Source organism: Pezoporus wallicus, unplaced genomic scaffold, assembly GCF_028554395.1.
Source record: "Pezoporus wallicus isolate ANWC-B61680 ecotype Strahan unplaced genomic scaffold, APGP_CSIRO_Pwel_v1 contig_3365, whole genome shotgun sequence".
Classification (NCBI taxonomy): Eukaryota; Metazoa; Chordata; class Aves; order Psittaciformes; family Psittacidae; genus Pezoporus; species Pezoporus wallicus.
In genome coordinates, this window is record NW_026640883.1 from 2,231,592 (window position 1) to 2,250,963 (window position 19,372).

The following is a 19,372-nucleotide window of genomic DNA, read 5'->3' on the forward strand; positions in this document are numbered from 1 at the left end:
AGCAGCATATTGACAAGAAAACCCAAAGTGTCTCATGTGTTGCTAGTGTTGACACACTGTGAAAGGGCTTCAGTACTCTGATTCAAACCTGAATTAATTTCCCCAATAAAAATATCACATTGGACAGTTAAAGGAGGGCCTAGATGATGATAAAATATCAGATGTCCTAGGGAACTGCATGCTTGCAAAGTTGTTTGCTGATGGATATGGAATAGACAAGAAAGAGCAGAAGCTTTTGAAAAGTCTTATTGAGAAAGTTTATCCTGCACATTTCTCATAGTGCTGGAGGCAACGGTCTTCTATTGCTCTAAAATTCATGAAGGTTACCATATGCTAATTTTTTCCTCATAAAACTTTTAATTATAGATGTCCTGGGACAACAGGTATACACATACACACAAATAAACATGCAGCTTATAGAGGTAAAATGACTATGACTAGATGTGTATGTCTATTTATGTATTTAAGCCATATTTCAGCGTCCTGTTTAACACTTCTGAAAAGGGATCACAACCCCTTAAGGATGCTCTGCTGCTGCATGGCATCGTAAACAAAATGGCTCTGGAGTTCAGCTTAGTGGTGACATTTTGGTTATAATGTCAATAAACAAAAAACCCCCCTGTGGCACATTGACTGACTTTGCCTCATCAAACCAGGAGAAACTGTAGTCTGCTTATATGGTTATGATGTTGCTTTCTCCACCTTACGAATTAAAATAAGGATTTTTAGCTAGGTTAAATATGCTGGGGTTTGCAACCCTACATGACATTGCACGCTTTTGCTTTACATCTTTACCTTGTTGGGTTTTTTCTTTAGCTCAATTGCTGGAGACAGGCACTAACAAAACTGAAATTTACTCTGAGTCAGAGGCTTTGGCATTTTTTTGTATGTGTTTTTAATAATATGTGTGGTAGAAAGCTTTTGGTGCACAGTAGGATTTTTGTGGGTCTGGTGAAGAAAGCTGCTGATGTGGTGCTATGCCAGGTAAATTTGTTGAATTATCTACTTGGAAAGACAAGCTGATAAAAATGAGGAAGCTGGGACTTCGTGGCCTATTTCTGGTGTGAATACATGTTCATTAAATGTACAGTCATTCATCGTCTCTGGCTCAGCATGATACGCTGGGCTAACTAACAAGATGGGTCATTTCAGGAGTTCCCTGGTGTCATGGCAAGGGAGAAGATGACATAAAATGGAGTCACATCTTTAGAGCTAATACCAGGCGCACTGGTCTATCCCAGCATTGGTGACTGCTTCCCACTCCTTGTCAAAGCACTGAAATGCTTTGGTGTCACTTTGGGAATGCATCTAATGCTGCTGATGGTCCCTCTGACAGGGAAAACTGAGCAAAATATGCTGTGCTAGTTGGCAACAATAGCTTCTTTTGAAGCAGGATTATGTGGCAAAAGTGAATTTTCTTGCTGTAGACTGAGCCAACTTGCGACCACCAAATCAAGGAGAATTGATTGAAATCTGCCAAACACCAGCCAGTCTCCTGCAGAAGAAAATTATTTTTGTCAGTTTGCTGTAGAGCTTGCAGACTGGGAGAGCTCCAGATTCTGGCTGAAACAGCAGCTACGTAAATTTAGGGAAAAGCGCCACTCACCCCCACCTTCCCCTGAATTAATGGCTGAGAGGCTTAGGGATGCAGAGAGTTATTGTCATGGCCAAGCCTAAAGGCAGGTGTGTGTGCTCCTTGGAGCTCCCCTGGAAAACAAATCTAAGGCAGGAAGGGCTGTTCTAAAAATAATGCGGAGTTTTGTTTACACAATTTTTATAGCAGGTATTCACAAAGGTGCTGAAATTCTCTTTGGTATGCCTGAAATTTGACTGTAACCCTCAATCTGAGTCTCCCAGTGTGCCCTGCATGCACAAGATGAATGTGCTCTCATCTCTCCGCCATTGGCTTGTCTTAGTTTCTATGTCATAAACCAATGAAGGTGGTTGACGTTATGGATTTGGTCCTACAATCAAACACCTCCTGAATTCCAAGGGAATTTTGCAATGGAAAAGATCGCATAAAAAGCTTTGGTACTGGCCTAGACCTGATCTGAAGACATGTACTTCACTCTTACTGGTGAAGGCCTAACAGCATGGAGTTATGGAGAGATCTGATGCATCTTCCTTCACCTCCTCAAGAAGAGTAGTTCCCCACAGCATGTTTATGAGTTTTAAATTCTATTCATCTCAAGAACATGTAACACTGGCAAGATGTTTGTTGTGATTGCAGCCAGGTATGAGGATGGAGGGGAGTGTGAGGGAAGGCGGTTGGGGTCAAGCCAAAGAAATCAATCTTACACACGCTGTAATGGATTGACTTATTCCTACCCAACGGGTGTAGGATTTCAGGTAGCTTTTTCTCCAACATCATCTGTGCAGCCACCAACAGAAATAAAAGTTTACCGACTTCTACTTTGGACAAAATAGTGTTAACTGACTTACAGTAGGCATCAAACAGATCACCTTACCCTCTTTAAATTAGTGTTACACGGCTGATTGTCACTGCTGACTTATGATTTTCTTGACAGTGTTAGGATGCCTTCTCTTGTCTGGCCCCATTAGGTTCTCAGACATTTAAAGGAATGTACAGGTATTTTACTTGTTCTCCCCAAATCCCCCCAAAACGTAGTTCCATCTTCTGGGGGTATTATGCACTACAGCTGAAAAATACTTTGAATACAACTCACGAATCAGTAAACCCTACTGGTCTTTCAGCATGTTCTATGCTGGTAGCTGGCTATTTGTAAGGTATCCCTGTGTAATACACATTGCACACCTTGTCTGTCTCTTGAATATAGGTAGAAGCTAAAATTTTGCTTTATTAATTTGTGCTGATTTCCCCCCCTGGGCATTTCTGGTTTCTTATGTATAAAGATAAAAGTAGCTGCTATAAGCAATGCATTTTTGGTAGCAGTTTCAAATGTACCTTATGAGTGACTTAGATACATTCGTCATTGCTGTTTTAAAATTAATTGAAATCAGTTGATTTTTTTTAAATTATTTTTCTCATCCTGGGGTAAAATGTCAGAAATTATAGAAATGCCAACCTGTGAATGCAAACTTCTGCTGATGAGGAAAGAAGTAGCCAGGTTTTTCTTTTAATGTTTTGCTGACATATGGTGCTTCTAATCCAGTGACAAATTAATTGACTAGATGTAAAAGAGATGGACAGCGCTTAGCAAGGAAGGACAGGATATGCATTATAAGACAGCTGGTTCTGCCTCCGTTGGATTATGAAGACAATATACATTGGACAGCTAACGAGTCTCTGTTGCTGTCCGAGAATAAGATAGATTCTCCTTATAATAGAATTGCACACTTTGTCTCTAAATGAGGTTATTATACACACCATTGCACAATGTTTGAAGAGCTTGGTTGGCCCTTGTAGAGGTTTAGGAGAGAAATAAATTGGAAAACAATTGCACATAAGACCTTCAATCCATCAAATGCTCCATATTTATCCAAATTACCATTACACTCTTCCAAAATACAAATCTGTGATACATTCAGGGGTGGAATGTTAATACTGGCCGGCCAGATTTTGACAGGGCCTATTTTTCTTTTGCTGTTGTTTTTAACTTGCAGTATAATCTTGTTTTCCTCAGAAAGAAAAGGTGGTAGTGGAAACCACTTGTAGTGACGTAACAGCTCTCTACTGAGAATGAATTCTCAATTTTTACCACTATACAAATTTCAATCCGGGTCGCAGGAGGTTTTGATTTTTCCAAAGAAAACCTGAGAGCAACTTCATTTATAAGGAACTTTTCCTCAGCAAAATTCAGAGTTTAAGGGCAATGCTTGCAAAAGTAGTTTATGAATAGAAGCGCTTCCACTTTTGAGTCTCAGCTTGTGACCATTATAATGCATAGTTTTCAGAACACGTTGAGGTCTAAAAACTTTGAGCTTCTTGTGGTCTTGAAGACTGGACCCCTATCATTTTACATCATCTTCAAAGGGACAAGACACTTCTGAAAAACCTGACTCAACCACTCAGCAAGGCCACGTGTAGCAGTTCTAGGTGATGTGGTGGCACCTTTTTCCACATTCCCCATGAAAGAATTCTGTGGTAAGAGTTATAGACAGAGCTTATAAAAAAGACAGCAAAATGAGGTTTTGTCAGAGCCAGAGTAAATAATCACCTGTTCTACCTCCCGCTTGCCATTTTTGTCTGCTTCAGTTAAATTGTTTGTCTTCAAGTCTGGCTTCCAGTCAAATAACCCTCCTTTTTTTAATTCCAGCTCTCCAGGTACCAGACAAAGATAGGATCTTGCTAAATAATTTTAAATAATAATAAAAATCTTAGTCTGAAAGGGCAGATACTGAAAATCTTGTAATGTGCAAAGCTATGAAGGAGGTTTTGTTCAGAGCTTTATTCCTCAGACTAAAACCAAGTACATGCTCAAAACACAGTTGAAGCAGCATTTCAGTACAGAGAGCTATAAGTGGGTGCATGGTGTGGTTTCTGTTCAGGCACGGCTATATCCAGTTCCCACAAGTATACTGTTCCAACGTGAAGGAAGAGGAGACACGTGACAAAGAAAAATTACTTAGTGGTAATTGTGTTAGTCATAGTTGTTGCTGTTTATACTTACTTTCCCTTTCCCAGAGCCCCTGCAGTTAAAATGAAAGGTGTTATATATATATGCGTACGTGTGTGCGTGTGTGTGTACACGTGCTTTGCAGGATTTCCTTTGGAAGAAGTTCTTCTTTTGTACAGTCTTTCCCTGACATTTCTATAGCCTGCTTACTTCCTGTTTGGTGTAACTATGATCTTTGATGTAAGGCAATGTGGCTCATAAAAATAGAGATTGCAATGTGCACAGTTACTAGTAATTAATTTTCCATCCCTGGATACTCCTCCAGTGACTGTTTTATATTCTCTGTGGCAGAGAGTGCTCACTGATGACAGTGTTTAAGAGTATTTCATTTGTGGCTCAAAGTAGTTGGATGTTTCTCTTAATGAGCTCTCCCACTGCTATCACAACAACTTTAAATACCTTATGGCTAGTGAGAAAGACTGACACACAGGCAGATTTGTTTCTGCAGATGTCTTCCTAAGTTGCATTTTTCAGTGAGGTTTATTTCATCACAGGTTGTGCTGATTCTGTAGTAATTTTATAAGACCTTTCCCTCTTCCCTTTTTCTTAGGAAAAGGAGAAACTGTATGTGGAATTGAAGCACATCTTAGCCCGGCAGCCTGGGCCTGAAGCAGCAGAACAGTTGCAATTCTGCAGGCACACTCTCCAAGAGAAGACTAAGCAGCTGAAAGTAAGAGATGCCCTCTGTCTCTGGTTGGGGGGCTGCCAGGAGTGCAGAACAACTTCACCACTGATCCTGGGGAGCAGGGCCTCAGGAAGGTTTTTGATGTACAGTGTGCATGCCTTAGTGTATTAGATCAGGGGAATAAGGTTAATGCTGCATCTCCCCAAGGAAAAACCAATAACAGTAGAGGAAATTTTTTTCACATTATGCTAGTTTGTTTCATTAAAATAGAGGAAAAGTCCTATTAGAATATGAGTGTGCAGCACAATTCTATAAATGCTTTTTGAGCATGGGCATTCTGGGACACTAGCAGTTTTCCATTAAGCTTATTCTCCTTCCCTATTCTTAAACTTTTAAGATCTTTAATAAGCAAATCAAAGCCATTTTGTTTTCCTTTTCACAAACTAGAGGTAATATATTTGGAATCCAGTCTTTAATTCTTGTTATTTCTCTTGCAATATGCATACGCATATTAGGTTTGCAACTTTTAAACGGATGACAGGAGTAACCTGTCCTAACCCTTTGTCATTAGAAGGGAGGATTTCCTGCTGAAGGTATCTTCTGCAAAACTTTGAAAGCATGATATTAAAAAGTGATTTTTTGATAGAATAAGCTGATCTTCCCTTGTTCCTGCCTGCATGAAAGATCAGTCTCCCCAGGAGTTCATCTACTTCTACTGCTCCTCTCTTTGTTGAAGTCATCATCTCCTGTTCACTGCATCATAATCACGTCTATACTAACCGTGAGGAAAAAAATGCAGTAGCAGATGGGCCCTTAGGAAACAAAGAGGCTGTTATGCAAATCTTAGCTTTCCATGGAGAAGAAAAACAATGTAGAAAATGTAAAATAGAAGCCAAAATTTTGCTAAGCTGAATGTGATTTCAAGTTTTCCATACGGTTCCCATTTGTCCTTAATGCAGTCAACTGCTACTGTGTATTTCAGGCACAGTATGCTCTAGTGTACTGGCATGCATGCCATTTTGTAGTGCCAGGTCAAGCTATTCTCCTTCTTAAAGAAGGAAAACACACTATACGTGTTCCTACTTTCTTTAAAGTTTAGTGATTCATATGAAAGTGGCATTGTATTCATATTTGCACTACCTACCACTACTTTGCCTGTGTGAATTGAATTACTTCACATAATAAAGTGGATACCGGTGATAAACCCTATTATTATTATTATTATTATTATTATTATTATTAAATAAATCTGTGCTTTGTTTTTAAGATCTTCAGTTGAGGTTTTCACCCACATTTGTATGCCAGAACATTGAAAGCTAATGTATGTATTAATACCATACCCCTAATGTTTGGAGCATATTTTATGTGTTTTATTGTTGTTAAATGGCATAGGCTTAATTTTGTAAATTATCCTTAGGTGAGAAGAGGTGACGAAATAACATGATAGAAAATGAGATGTGGTACAGAATAATGATTTCTTATATTGTCCAATGTGAAAGGAAAAAGTGCTTGTAAAAGTACTAACTTATGTGTAAATGAAACTAACGGCTCCTGTTCCTGCTTTTTGCCTTTTGTTTGTTAGGTTCTGTCCTCAGAATTGAATATGTATGAATCAAAGAACCAGGAATACAAACATGAAATTGAAAGACTTGGCAACGAGCTTATGAATGTGAAAAAGAAATATCTGGCTCAGAAACGCAAGGAACAACAGGCCAAGTATGGGAAAATAACAGTTTTGTCTACACAACTTTTGCATAAACTAGATTTTTATTTAAATCCTGCTTTACCCTTCTGATTGGAACATGGCCAAATTTGACTGAGGTGATATAATATTATTGCCTAATTTTCCTGAGTATTATCTTTCATATTACTTCAGTCTGGTCTAGATTTATCATGATCTATGGCCTGGACAAGAACATCCAAGAGAGATGTTGCTGACCTGTTCTGCAGTCCAGTTAAATTATTCATACCGATGGTGCCCAGAGGACACAGATTAGTGTCTGGTCTCCAATGTTGAATCATAGAATTGTAGAATAGTTTGGGTTGGAAGGGACTTTTGAAGATCATCTTTAACTGAGTCTCCCCTACAATAAGCCAGTGTATCTTCAACTAGACCAGGTTGCTCAGAGCCCCATCTGGCCTGACCTTGAATGTTTCCAGGGATGGAGCACCTGCCACCTCTCTGGGCAACCTGTTCCAGTATTTTACTATCCTCATTGTAAAAAATTTCTTTCTTATAACTTACTCTAAACCTACACTCTTTTAGTTTAAAACAGTTACCCCTTGTCCAACAGTAACAGGCTCTGCTAAAATGTCCTTCTTATAAGCCCCCTTTAAGTGCTGAAAGGCTGCAATAAGATCTCCCCAGAGCCTTCTCTTCTCCAAACTGGGCAACCCCAAATCTCTCAGCTTGTCTTCATAGGAGAGATGTTCCATCCCTCTGATTATATTTGTGGCCATTTTCTGGACCCACCCCACCAGGTCCATGTCTGCCCTGTGCTGAGGACTCCAGAGCTGGATACAGTACTCCAGGTGGAGTCTCATGAGAGCAGAGTAGAAGGGCGGAATCACCTCCCTAGACCTGCTGATCACACTTATTTTGATGGAGCCTGGTATACGCTTGGCTTCCTGGGCTGTGAGCATACATTGCCAGCTCATGTCCAGCTTTTCATCCACCAGTACCCTCAAGTCCTTCCCCTCAGGGCTGCTCTCAATCCCTTCATCCTCCAGTCTGCATTGATACTGGGGGTTGCCTTGACCCATGTGCAGGATCTTGTACTTGGCCTTGTTCAACCTCATGAGATTCACATGGGCCTACTTCTCGAGCTTGTCCAGGTCCCTCTGGATGGCATCCCATCCCTCAGGTGTGTCAACCATATCACTCATCTTGGTGTTGTCTGCAGACTTGCTGAGGATGCACTTGATCCCACTATGTCATTGATGAAGACATTAAATAATACTGGTCCCAGTACAGACTCCTGAGGGACACCACTCATCACTGATCTCCATCTGGACATTAAGCCATTGACCACTACCCTCTGGATATGACCATCTAACCAATTCATCATTCACCAAACAGTCCACTCATCAAATCCATTCTCTCCAATTTAGGGAAGATGTTCTGGGGGACCATGCCAAATGCCTTACAGAAGTCCAGATAGATGGCATCCATAGTTCTTCTCTTGTCCACTGATGTAGTTACTCCATTGTACAAGGCCACTGGGTTGGTCAGGCTAGATTTGCCCTTGGTGAAGCCATGCTGGCTGCCTCGAATCACCTCCCTGTCCTCCATGTGCTTTAACATAGCTTCTAGAAGGATCTGTTCCAAAATCTTTCCAGTCACAGAGGTGAGGCTGACAGGTCAGTAGTTCGCAGGATCCTCCTTTCTCCCCTTTTTAAAAATGGGTGCAATGTTTCCCTTTTGCTAGTCACCAGGGACTTCACCTGACTGCCATAACTTTACAAGTATCAGGAGAGATCCCCAAGCATTATGAAGACCTCAGTGCACTTTAAAAGTTATAATGGAACAGCATCTGATATGGGGGACAACCTTTCTTCCAGTGGCAGCTACATAATCCTGGTATAAGAGCAATGTCATTGTTATTTCCAAAATGTATCAGTTGTGACTGATGACCATCCCCTACTGGTGGCAGATATAATTGCTGATGGTTACAAGGAAGAGCACTCCCCATCCACCTTTTTTTCCCTTCCCACATCCAGATGGAGGAAAGTGAGCAACGCTCAGTCTGGCTTTGTCAGATGTCTTAACCTTTTGATGGTAGAGCCTAAGCACTGTCCTGTATGTAGCTGTTGGCTCTCCTTAACCAGTAGCAATTTGATGGCACTTCCCTGCTACTCTCAGTCCACACCTGAGCATTCAGCTGCTCCTCTTGATTAAAAGCAAATAACTAGGATCTTAGTTGCCTGATTTCTGGTACAATAAAGTGACCTAATGTGTACAGTCTGAGAGATGAGACTATTCTCATAACAGTCCCCAAGCTGGGACACCAAAACTGTTTGTGACTTCTGAAAATGGAGTGATTGAACTTTACTTTTAAAGAGTTTCTTAATGAGATTTCTGCAGTTACATGACATGATCTGTTAACAAGTTTTTCTGTGTATGCTTTTTGTCATTGCACCCCTTTCCATCCTCAGCCTGTCCCTTCCTCACACACAAAAGCCAACAATTCTCTGTGTTGCTGAAGATAATTCAAAGCTGCCTGTATCTATTTTTCCTTAATCATATTCTAGCCAGCAAACAATTTTGATGACTAAATTAGCAAAATTGTCAGTGATAAACAGTGACGTGTTTCTATCTGAAAATTGCATAATGTTACCTTAATGTTTGGAATTAGCAAGAATTGTGCAGTGCTAATGGCTTTCCTGGAGCTTTAGGATCAATATGTGAGGCCACCATAATGCCTGATAATCCATTTCCAGCAGCTAAGTATCCTCTTCACAATAGTTTTAATGTTTCCATTTTGGACTCTGGCATCATGTTTCTTTCTGTTCATCAGATGAGAAGAAATTCACCCATGTTGTGTTGTTACATTGTACCTAGAATTGATTCCTGTCATAACTATTGAAAAATCCCAATAACTGTTAGGGGCATAACTGCTTTAAAGTAAAACAAAAATAGTGTGTGAGGTGATGGTGACTGAACTCGGGTCTGTTAATCATGCACAGTGAATGGAATTTCGTGTTGTAGGTCAATTAGAGCTGAAATCATAACACTGTTTGTAGGTTCAGGATAAATATCTGCCATTAGTGCAGCTTGTTGTTCTTGTGGTCAGGCATGGCTGTAGTCTGATGAGCATGGTGTCTTTGTGACACACGTTTTGAATGCACATTCTGTAAGTGGCGCTTCTGCAGGGTGCTAGCGCCTCATTGTTCCCATCTCAAGCTCAGAAGCTACCGGCACTGTGCTGACTTGCCCTGGCTTGCACTTCTCTTGTGTTTGTGGCAGCCAGACATAGTAAGGTGCTGGGCTTTGCTCTCCTCTCCTCTGTCCCTCACTGTGTTGTTCTTCAGTCAAACCTGTTGGACTGCATCCTGCTTTGAAGGATATGCACACCCCAAGGCATAACTGAGCATATCAGTCCTGGATAACTGCAGCTTCTCTAATCTCCAGGCTGCGTTTCGTGTTGCCCAGCAACAGTGCAAAGGAAACAACCTTGTTGTGCAGCCTTCCTTCTCCAAACTGCCAATTGTGCATGACGTGTCCTTTGCTTTCTGCAATACAGAGCGCCTGTTGTGCAGCCAGATCCTTCCTCAAGGAGTGCTTCATCCCTGACATACATCCATTCCATTCCACATTGCACCTGCCTTAGACTGGGCTGGACAGGCACTGTTTGGGGTGTACATGCTGGCCAAAGAGCCAGGGCCATATGATTCCTACAGTCTCAGATTGCTCTAAATCCCAGCTGACACAAACCCACTGACTTGATTTCTACCATGCTGGCTAATGTTAACATCATGTCTGAAATAAATGTGGCTAGTTTTGCTAATAAAAAGAGGATTCTGTCAGGACAATAACATTAATAGCGTTATTGACTACCCTGGTATGTAAGAGAATTAATGCTCTCAGATAACCTCACACAAAGGTATCATCAAAAGCTTTTATTGATTTGCACAAGACAGTTCTGTTTTGTGATTTAAAGTCTTGATACTGACCTAATGCAGCTTTCCATGGGATGCTGAAGGAATATAATGAGTGACAACAGGAATTTAGCTTTGTTTGTGTTCAAGCTGAAAATCCAATATTTAAGATTTTGGTTGTGAATTTGAAATCCTCTTTTTCTGCTCTGATTCTGAATGTAGTATTTCCCAGGTGTCTTAGGCTTTCTTTTGCTTACTCTTTCCATTCTCTCCTTCTGCTTCTTGCACCCTTTCTGCTTCACTACTTACCCTAGTTACTTCTGACACCAGGGTTCCAGTTTGATGTTGATAGGGATTGGTGAGAAAAAATGGAGCTTAAATCCATACCAGAGACCTGATCCTGCAGTCCTATTTAAGTAAATAACTGCACTGAGGGATGTCAGTAGTAACTTGGAGCTTTTGCACATGGCTGCTTGCACATTAATTCTGCATAATATATTACAATAGTCAGCTGCGTAGAATATTCCATACGAATGAGCACAGCTGTTGGCTGTCTCCATGGAAAGGAATGACATGGACTCTGGATCATTTTATCTTCCCAAAGTTGGAAGTGCAATAGTGAGATAGGATGAGCCATCTAAACATAGCGTGTTAGATTTTAGAGCTGTCAGCTGGCACATCCATTAGTGCCACAGTGATACAATTAAAACCAGTTATACATGGTTGTCATGGTTAAGTTCAACTGTGCCATCTTTTGCCTATTCCCCCACCTCCATATGGGTAAAATTTGGAAAAGGAAGCATGACTAGTCATCCTACAGTGTTTCTCTGAACTTCCTCCTCTCCTGACACAGTTATTTAGGGACAAAGAGAAAAGTATTAGTTCCAGAAAGTGTTTTCTTTTCCTTTACTGGGGACTGAGAAAGGGTACTGGTGTGACAAGGCTACATTTTGCCAAAGCGTGGTTGCACTCACACTTATGTCTCAGTCTCAAAAACTAAAATAAATGTAGTGGCAGCAACCTTCTTTGTAAAGCCTTGAGACCTCTGCTGTTTAGATAAACTAGGACTTCATAAAGCTTCAGTTGGTTAATTTTAAATCTCTCAAGACCTTTCTCTGAAACCTCCAGGTATATCACAGTAAATGTGAACTAGTGCCCTTCCTATTTGTTCTTCTGCGTTTACATCCCCAATCTCTTAAGAGTGAAAACAGCTAACCCTTGTTCCCTCCTCCTAAGGCCATTTAACCACCCCTGGATCCTCTGATGGAGAAAATTCCTGGGCCTATCAGTGCACCCACAGCATGTTGTTAGTTTTCTGCCAGTGTCACAGGCAGGGTAATTATCACTAGAACTTTGTTAAAATATGAAGACAGACAACACTATTTATTCATTAAAATTCAACAAAGAAAAAGTATCTCCCCATTGTGCCTTTGATGAATGTAACTGTTTGTTTGAAAACAAGCATATACTTGCTAGAATGGGATGGTGATTAGGAATCTGAAGTCACTGAGCTCATATACAAACTTGCTCTAATGAGATGCTCTGACCATTTTGGGAAGTAGCAGGGAAAGAGCTCATTTATTTCTAATTTCTAGTAGTTCCAAAAAACATCAGTAAGGTTGTAATTAGATCCAAACAGACACCTAGTCTTGGCAGTTTAGCCCAACAGGCTTTAATCAACAATTTTTTAATGATCTCTTGATATGTGATGGCATGAAAATAACTTTGGGGGATACAGATTTCCTTGGTTTGCAAAGGGCTGCAGAATGAAGGATATGTTTTCCTTGTCTTTGTTTCTATTTAAAGGGAGAAGAAACGACTCTTGACTGACAAGGAGCCAAAGTTTCCACACAACAGGCCTGATGTTCCTCGCTTCATCGGAGGGGGCTTTGCACTCAGCAGACCTCTTCCCAAACTTACAGCTTAGGAATGGACTCATCTCACCACATTCCCATTCCCAATGTTTTGTTAAACTCTATTTGTGATGGATTGTTTGAGAAACTGTAATTTTAAATGAAATTCAGAATCAACTTTCTCTCTGAAATCAGTGTATTGTCTTCAGGAAAAGGCATTTTATAGTAGAATAAACATGGTGTTGGTTTAAAAACTGTGGACCAAATCTGCTCTTATAATGCAAGTGGAAGCTTGCACTGGTGTAACTTAATAATGGAGACCATGCAGACACTTCTTCAATACTGTGTCTTTATTTAGCACTGTAACATCACAAAATGCCTTAATATGTAGTTATTTCTCCTTTCTCTACCTCTATTGTAAGCACTCCATTTATCTTCGGACTGAAAGCACCTGAAAAAAAAAAAAGAGAAAACAGAGAAGAATCAAAATTAATAGGCTGATGTTTCAAGCCCTGCTGAGCAAATGCAAAATTAACAAGTCTTTACTTAGATGTACACATGTAGCAGTTCTTTGTGCAGGTAGTACATAATAGGGTTTATCCAGTGTTTGCTACAGTTAGTAAGATCAAGGCAGTTCGCAGCCACATTGTGCATTATTAAGAACACCATTCTGTTTACTCTGGTAGACACACAGTGGCATAATTATGTCTGTTCAACCGGGGACACTGTACACACTGACTGGGATGTGCTGTTTTCCCACATAAATCCTTCCGAGTGATTCAAAGTTGGACTCAGAACACGGCAAACTTCACTCTTCAACTTCTAGACACTTGGGCATTTTTGGAACTTTCAGAAATTGTTTTTGTAATGCAGCAGGAGCCCTCCAACCTTTTCAGCCAAAAGAGATTTAATTACCATTCATTAACAAGTGAAATAACAAAGTCACGGCATGAGGTGCTGAAGTATAGAAAACTTCCAAGCTGTAAAATAAAATGTTTTGAAACTGATTTGTACACGGAAGCTTTTTCCCAGCCTGGGGGATAAAAATACTTGTCCAAAGAGATATGCTGATAAATATTTCACATGCATATAAAAAAAAAGCCTTTGCAAAGATTTTGTTCTTTCCTTTGGTGGAATACGTAATTAAATATTAAAGCTACTGTGGGAAACTTTTAATGGAAGTGTTTAATTCAAAGGAATCAAGTTAAATACGACAGGGATCTACTTTGCTTTTACATTGGGGACCAGAACACTTAGTCATCAGATCCATTGTGTTTTTCTTTTGTTCCCAAAATAGCTATTATTGCTTTTTCACTGTCAAGTGCATTATGCTAAAGTTATCGTTTTAGGGCAGTCATGCTGTCTGAATCACGTCTTTGGTGTACCTGACATGTCCTTATAGTTAGAATAATTGAGAATAACTGACATGGGCACTTGAGTTTGATGGGATCCCAAGTAGGTTTTACTGAAGCTTTTAAAAGATGATATTTGTTAAGAGTACCCAGCCTGGAGCTGGACTCTGCTACGCTTACTGATACTGTGAAGTAATTTGCACTCAAATAAATCATCAAAGTCACATTTATTAATTCACATGAATGAGAGGCACAGTTAGACTCCCAGAATACCATCATGCTGTAAAGAAGCAACTTTTTATTACACTCTGAATTGTACAGTGCACCCCCTAACTTATCCAGAGTAATCCAAGTCTGTACATCTTTCCTTCAGTTACCAGGGTTTAGGAGACAAGTGTTACAATGGTCAGAGCAAATGAGGGGGAGTCAAACAGATGTAATCTGTTCCCTAATTACATGTATTTTTATGACTACACTAACAGAACACGTTCTTTTCCATCTTCAGAAGTACTTAACAGTAGCTTGCATTGCACAGATTGGGCTATTTTTAGGGTAAGAAACTCCATCTCTAAGTAATTCTTTACCTGAGTTTTCCAGCCTCTATGATGGGTGGGATAGTATTTGTCTGATGACTTGCAAAGGTGAATTAACTTATTTCTAACAAGTGATTAGTCTTCTAGATTAAAAAAACAGAGGAATGCAAAACAAAGGTGATTTTCTTGCACAATATGTCCTACCAGTCTGTAGGGCTGGGAAGTGAGTGCAGTAAATTCCACATACAAAGTACAAGAGCTTTTACTGTGTTAATACACACTTTCAGGCATACAGATGTGAATGTGTTGGCTACTATCTCCAGTTTTATTGCATTATTTACTTACTACCTGGGAAACTAAATTCACAGGTTAATTCTGAAAAAGAAGGTAAAAAAAGAAGGGCAAGAAAGTATAGTCATCAAATTATTCCCAGTAACTTTCAGCATAATCAGGAAAAGAATAACTGCAGCCAGCTTAATTTATAGTGCTAGAGAGTAAAAACCATTTCTGAGTTCATATAATAGAATGGATTAAAGCACACCAAATCCCTTCCCCCTTGGTCTATAAAAGTCAGGGAGCTTGAAAAATTGCTCTGGATGTCTGTGAACCCAGCTGATGCTGAGGTGCTTTTAGTGTTCAAGGATTTGGCTTGCGCAGCAGGGAAAGGCAGAGCGTTAATGAGAATATCATTTGTTCAGTTGCTTCTGCATTGTGAGCAGCAGCTCTGAAGTGCTCCTCCAAGTTTTGTAGCAGAAAAATGTTAATTGAATTCCAGTCTGTGCAAGATGTAAGCCTAGCAGTAGCAAGTATATCTTTAACTTCTTGTTCCTGTAAAGATATGTGAAAAGATGGAGGCGAAGGGCTATGATACATGGCACTTAAGTTGGAGGAAATCTTTCTTCACTTTAATTGGTTCCAATTGGAGCTGTAGTAGCTTGCACAGAGCCCCTTTTGGTGAGCAAAGTATGTGATATTGCTCATTTTCAGAGCTTTTGCAATATACAGATAACATTTTAAGTAACTTCATATCTAACTTATGCTCGGATCTTGTCTGGCAGGTCTGAATTCATTGTGTTGTGTAGCAGGACACAAACAAGACCCTGTACACCGAACTATCCACTCAAAGGCAGGGGTACAACCCTTCTGGGATAACCTGCCAGCTACCAAAGACATGGCACAGGAATCCAGCCCTTAATTTACACTTGCTTTGTGAGTTCAGAGCAACGGGAGCACACACTACACACCTGATAGATAGCATGTCCTGCTGCTGTAAACCTGGGAACCCTTTGAGTCAACGCCAGTGAAGAACAGATCTCCGGCTCTGTTATGTTAAAAGCTACAAACACCCAGGGCAGGCAGAAGGAAAGGCTGAATACCACAGAGCAGAGGCTTTGCAGTGATCAGAGCAGCAGGTGCTGGGCCTTGGGGCACTAATGAGCGTTAATGGCTCTGATTAGCTCCACCTGAGCCCACGGGCACCGTTTAACAAGCTCAGCCCCACGGCGAGTTTCCTGTGCTTTTCTGTCCTTGAGGGAGCAGCTGGTTCTTGCTGCACCCTGGCAGTGGGACATAAGAACGTTTAGTGTCATTTTCTAAGTGTTTTTAAATGCAAACTGCTGCAGGATAAAGAGTAATGGGTTGCACAGGAGATGGGGATGTGTGTTGAAAGCTCAAGTGAACAAGAGGAAAGTTTTCCTTCCCACATCCTGAAGACAAGGAATTGCTACAGCGGTGTTCAGCTGTGTGTCCCAGCATGCTGCTTGCAGGTGGGTTACCAATAACTGTGTGAGTTCACAGTGGTAGGTCTCAAGATGTTGTTTTGTTCCCTTGCGTTAGGGTGAAACTGTTGTGCCTTAAAGAAGGCGCCAGAAAGAGCAGCGAGAGCTGGATCCTTGGCTTATTCCCTACCTCTCATGTGAAGCTACCAGAGGGTAAAGTTAGCAGAAGAATCAAAAAAAGAGAAGTTGGGCAGCCAAGCCAGTGCCTGCCATCTCTGAAGTGTTAATGACTCTTCCTGAAAGTTAGTCCATCCTAACTGTCTTTACCCAAATTAGAGTCTCTAAATCACGTATCTTTGTATTTAGGCACTTTAGCAATTGAGTATTATTTTCCTAGCAGGTGGTTTAGCTGTTGTGCCATCTCCTCTAGCGGAGTGTATTTTTAGTGTGTTTCTAAAAGCAGGAGTTTGATTTTGATGCTCTTTCTGTTCTGCACTTGTGCGCTTTTTAAGCAGCTCCACGCAGATCAGCTACTTATGCTTAGACAGAAAGACGTCAGGATCTCATCCCATGGGCTTGCTTGAGGAGCCTCATCTTCCCAGTGGGATACAAAGCTCTGTGTATGGCACAACACTGGTGTGAGGGAGCAGGGCAGAGTCTGTAGGATGTCTGCACATGGCTGAGGTCAAAGCAGCTGCCTGTTCTTATCTTCAACCTTCCCCTTCAGCTGGGTTTCTCCCCGAATTGGAGCACCTCTGTGGGCTTACAGAACCCACATACCTTTTAATCCCTCTGCTGACCTCAGTGGGTTTATATTCCTCACCATGGGTATATGGAGCCAGCCAGATAAACCTGTATGAGTAGGGCTGCAGCTGTGGGGCTGGAACAGGCTCCAAACCTGCTGAGATCCTCCCCTGCCCTTTGCTGCTTCTCCTCTGGTGAGCGCAGGGTGCTGAGCTTTCCCCTGGGCTGCTCTGCCTTCAGTACCCAGGTCCTTGCAGGGAGCTACAGGAGCAAGGCGGTCTGGAGGTGAAGCAGCAGTCTTGCCCTCAGCTCACCCTGATGTAAAGAGGCTGAGTGGGGGTCTCCAAACACTGAGCAACTGCTGTAATGTGGCCACCCCTAGGGTAGGAGCTGCACCATGGCTGTCTCATGATGCAGCTCAGGATGTGGGTGTCCCACTGGGTGCTAATTGGGTTGTGAGTGACCACAAGCAGGATGCCCAGGAGGGGAAGAGACATTAAGCTTTAAGATGAAGGGGAGGAATTGCTAAACCCTGCAGACTTCTCTGAACCAAAGATGCAGGTAAGCTTTGCTCTTGTGGTCTACCTTGGCTACAAACAGCATGTTTCTTGGCCTGTTGCACCTAATTGCAGGGCTGGAATGTGCACCCTTGGTGTCAACCCTCTGCAGGTTAGCTGATGTCAATAAGGGCTTTGACAGTGTGGAGAGGCACTTCCTCAGAGATGGTTTTAACTTGGTCTTCAAGAGGAACTGGTGTTCTCAGTGCATTTGTGCATCCAGTAGCCCCTGCTCTACTTGCTGCTGGGGCTCCTATTTTCTCTGCTGCCTTGTGATCCTCAGTCCTGCAGAGCCTCCTCTCAGAGAGCAATGATGAACCCAGATCTGTAAATCATGGGCAAATTGTGGAACTCTTTCTTAACCAGGGTGTATTTGTAGATTTTCTGTTTGGGATCCTCCTTATCTTACAGCCTGAGCGCTTTCAAGGAGGTGCTGCATCTGATGGAAGGCTGGCCTTGTCATGGCTGGTCAGAACCTTGTAATGGTGCCTTTCCTGGTTGCATGTCCTATGCTGGCTTTAAGGGCTGTCTTGTTCCCTTTTTGTGACTTCCTGGCAAGCTGTTTTCTTTATTTTTACTGTTATTTGTTATTTTACAGATATCATCAGTATTTTCTCTCTTTTTGTGTGTGTGTTTGGGTTTTTTTTAGCTCTTCAGCTTACCAAACATCCAGAGAGGTAAAAAGGGTGCAAAGGCTGTTTTGGAGGATGTTATTTTTGTAGTCTGGGTTTTGGCAGATCTCGGTTTCTCTCCAAGGTGGCCGGGAGCCTCCCTTTCTGATGGTGGGCACTTTAATCTGCCCAGGTGTGAAGTGGATATAAACAACTGTGCTTTCAGCCAGTCTTGACTATTTAAACTTCACAGCTCTTCACAGCAAGAACCGTTTCTCAGGGCTTTTTCTTGGCAGAAGACTAAGCAGTAATTTAAAGCCATTTTAATCTGTAATGAGAATCTCTTCATGGGGTTTGAATGCACTTCAAGTGAAGTATGTATTTGCAACTTTTGTTGATCCCTCTTAATTTTCCGAATGTCCCTGTAGGAGCAAGGTATGTTTGTGTAGTGGCAAAACACACATAGCTCAGCCTTCTTGAGAGCTGTAGGATAATAAAATCAACAATAGTAAGGGAGTGGTGTACTTGGGATCAGCACTGGGAAGCAGGTGATCGATCATTCTTCCCTACAGAAAATATAGATAGTGGTCAACGTGTGCTCCTGTCTCTCCTCGTCAGGAACACTCTGAAATCTTATTCTAAGCACAGGGTATTTCTGGAGGCTAAATGCATGTTTTGTTTTTAATATAAATAATTGAAGCACGGTGCCCAGCTCCTGTGGGAAAGCACGGTTTTCCAGGACTGCTTTGGCATTCATGTGAACACAAGTGATCGTGCCAGAAGCTACCCTGTGGCAGCTGAGCTGCACGAATCGACCGTGGCTATGTTCTTAGCTGGCCCCAGTTGTGGAGTAAAATGTGTTTGCTTAAACCATCTTTGTCACTTCAAATGAAAAGGTGCCTGAAGCAGCAGTTTAAGTAAGCCTGGTTTACTTTGCAATGAAGGCAGGCTACTAGCAAACATGCTCAGTTACTGCGGCTCACCTGAAGGCTGATAAATCACAGCTCTCTGAGCATCCTCAGGACTGCTTGGTCTTGCTCTGCTAAAGCTGTACCTTTTTGCAGCCCTATTGATGTAGGGTGTGCAGGGGCATGTGGTGTGGCTGCACAGCAGGGCAGACTCTGGGGGCTGGCTAGGTAATAGATGTTCTTGCTTCCAAGTCCCTTTTTGAGCTACCTCATCT

General features: G+C 41.5%; 1 protein-coding gene across 2 annotated transcripts in view; it reads left to right on the plus strand.

Annotated features, from left to right (window-relative positions):
• Positions 1 to 13,850, plus strand: part of CFAP58 (cilia and flagella associated protein 58) — a 64,479-nt gene extending 50,629 nt beyond the window's left edge. The window contains exons 16-18 of one of the 2 annotated variants that reach the window (XM_057421084.1): positions 5,149 to 5,268; positions 6,806 to 6,939; positions 12,628 to 13,850. In XM_057421084.1, coding sequence (XP_057277067.1) covers positions 5,149 to 5,268; positions 6,806 to 6,939; positions 12,628 to 12,748 — 375 coding nt within the window. In that variant the 3' untranslated portion in view covers positions 12,749 to 13,850. Of the gene's footprint in view, positions 1 to 5,148; positions 5,269 to 6,805; positions 6,940 to 12,627 lie in introns of those variants that run through there. The other variant, XR_008973728.1, reaches the window with a different exon arrangement.
• Positions 13,851 to 19,372: the final 5,522 nt, after the last annotated feature.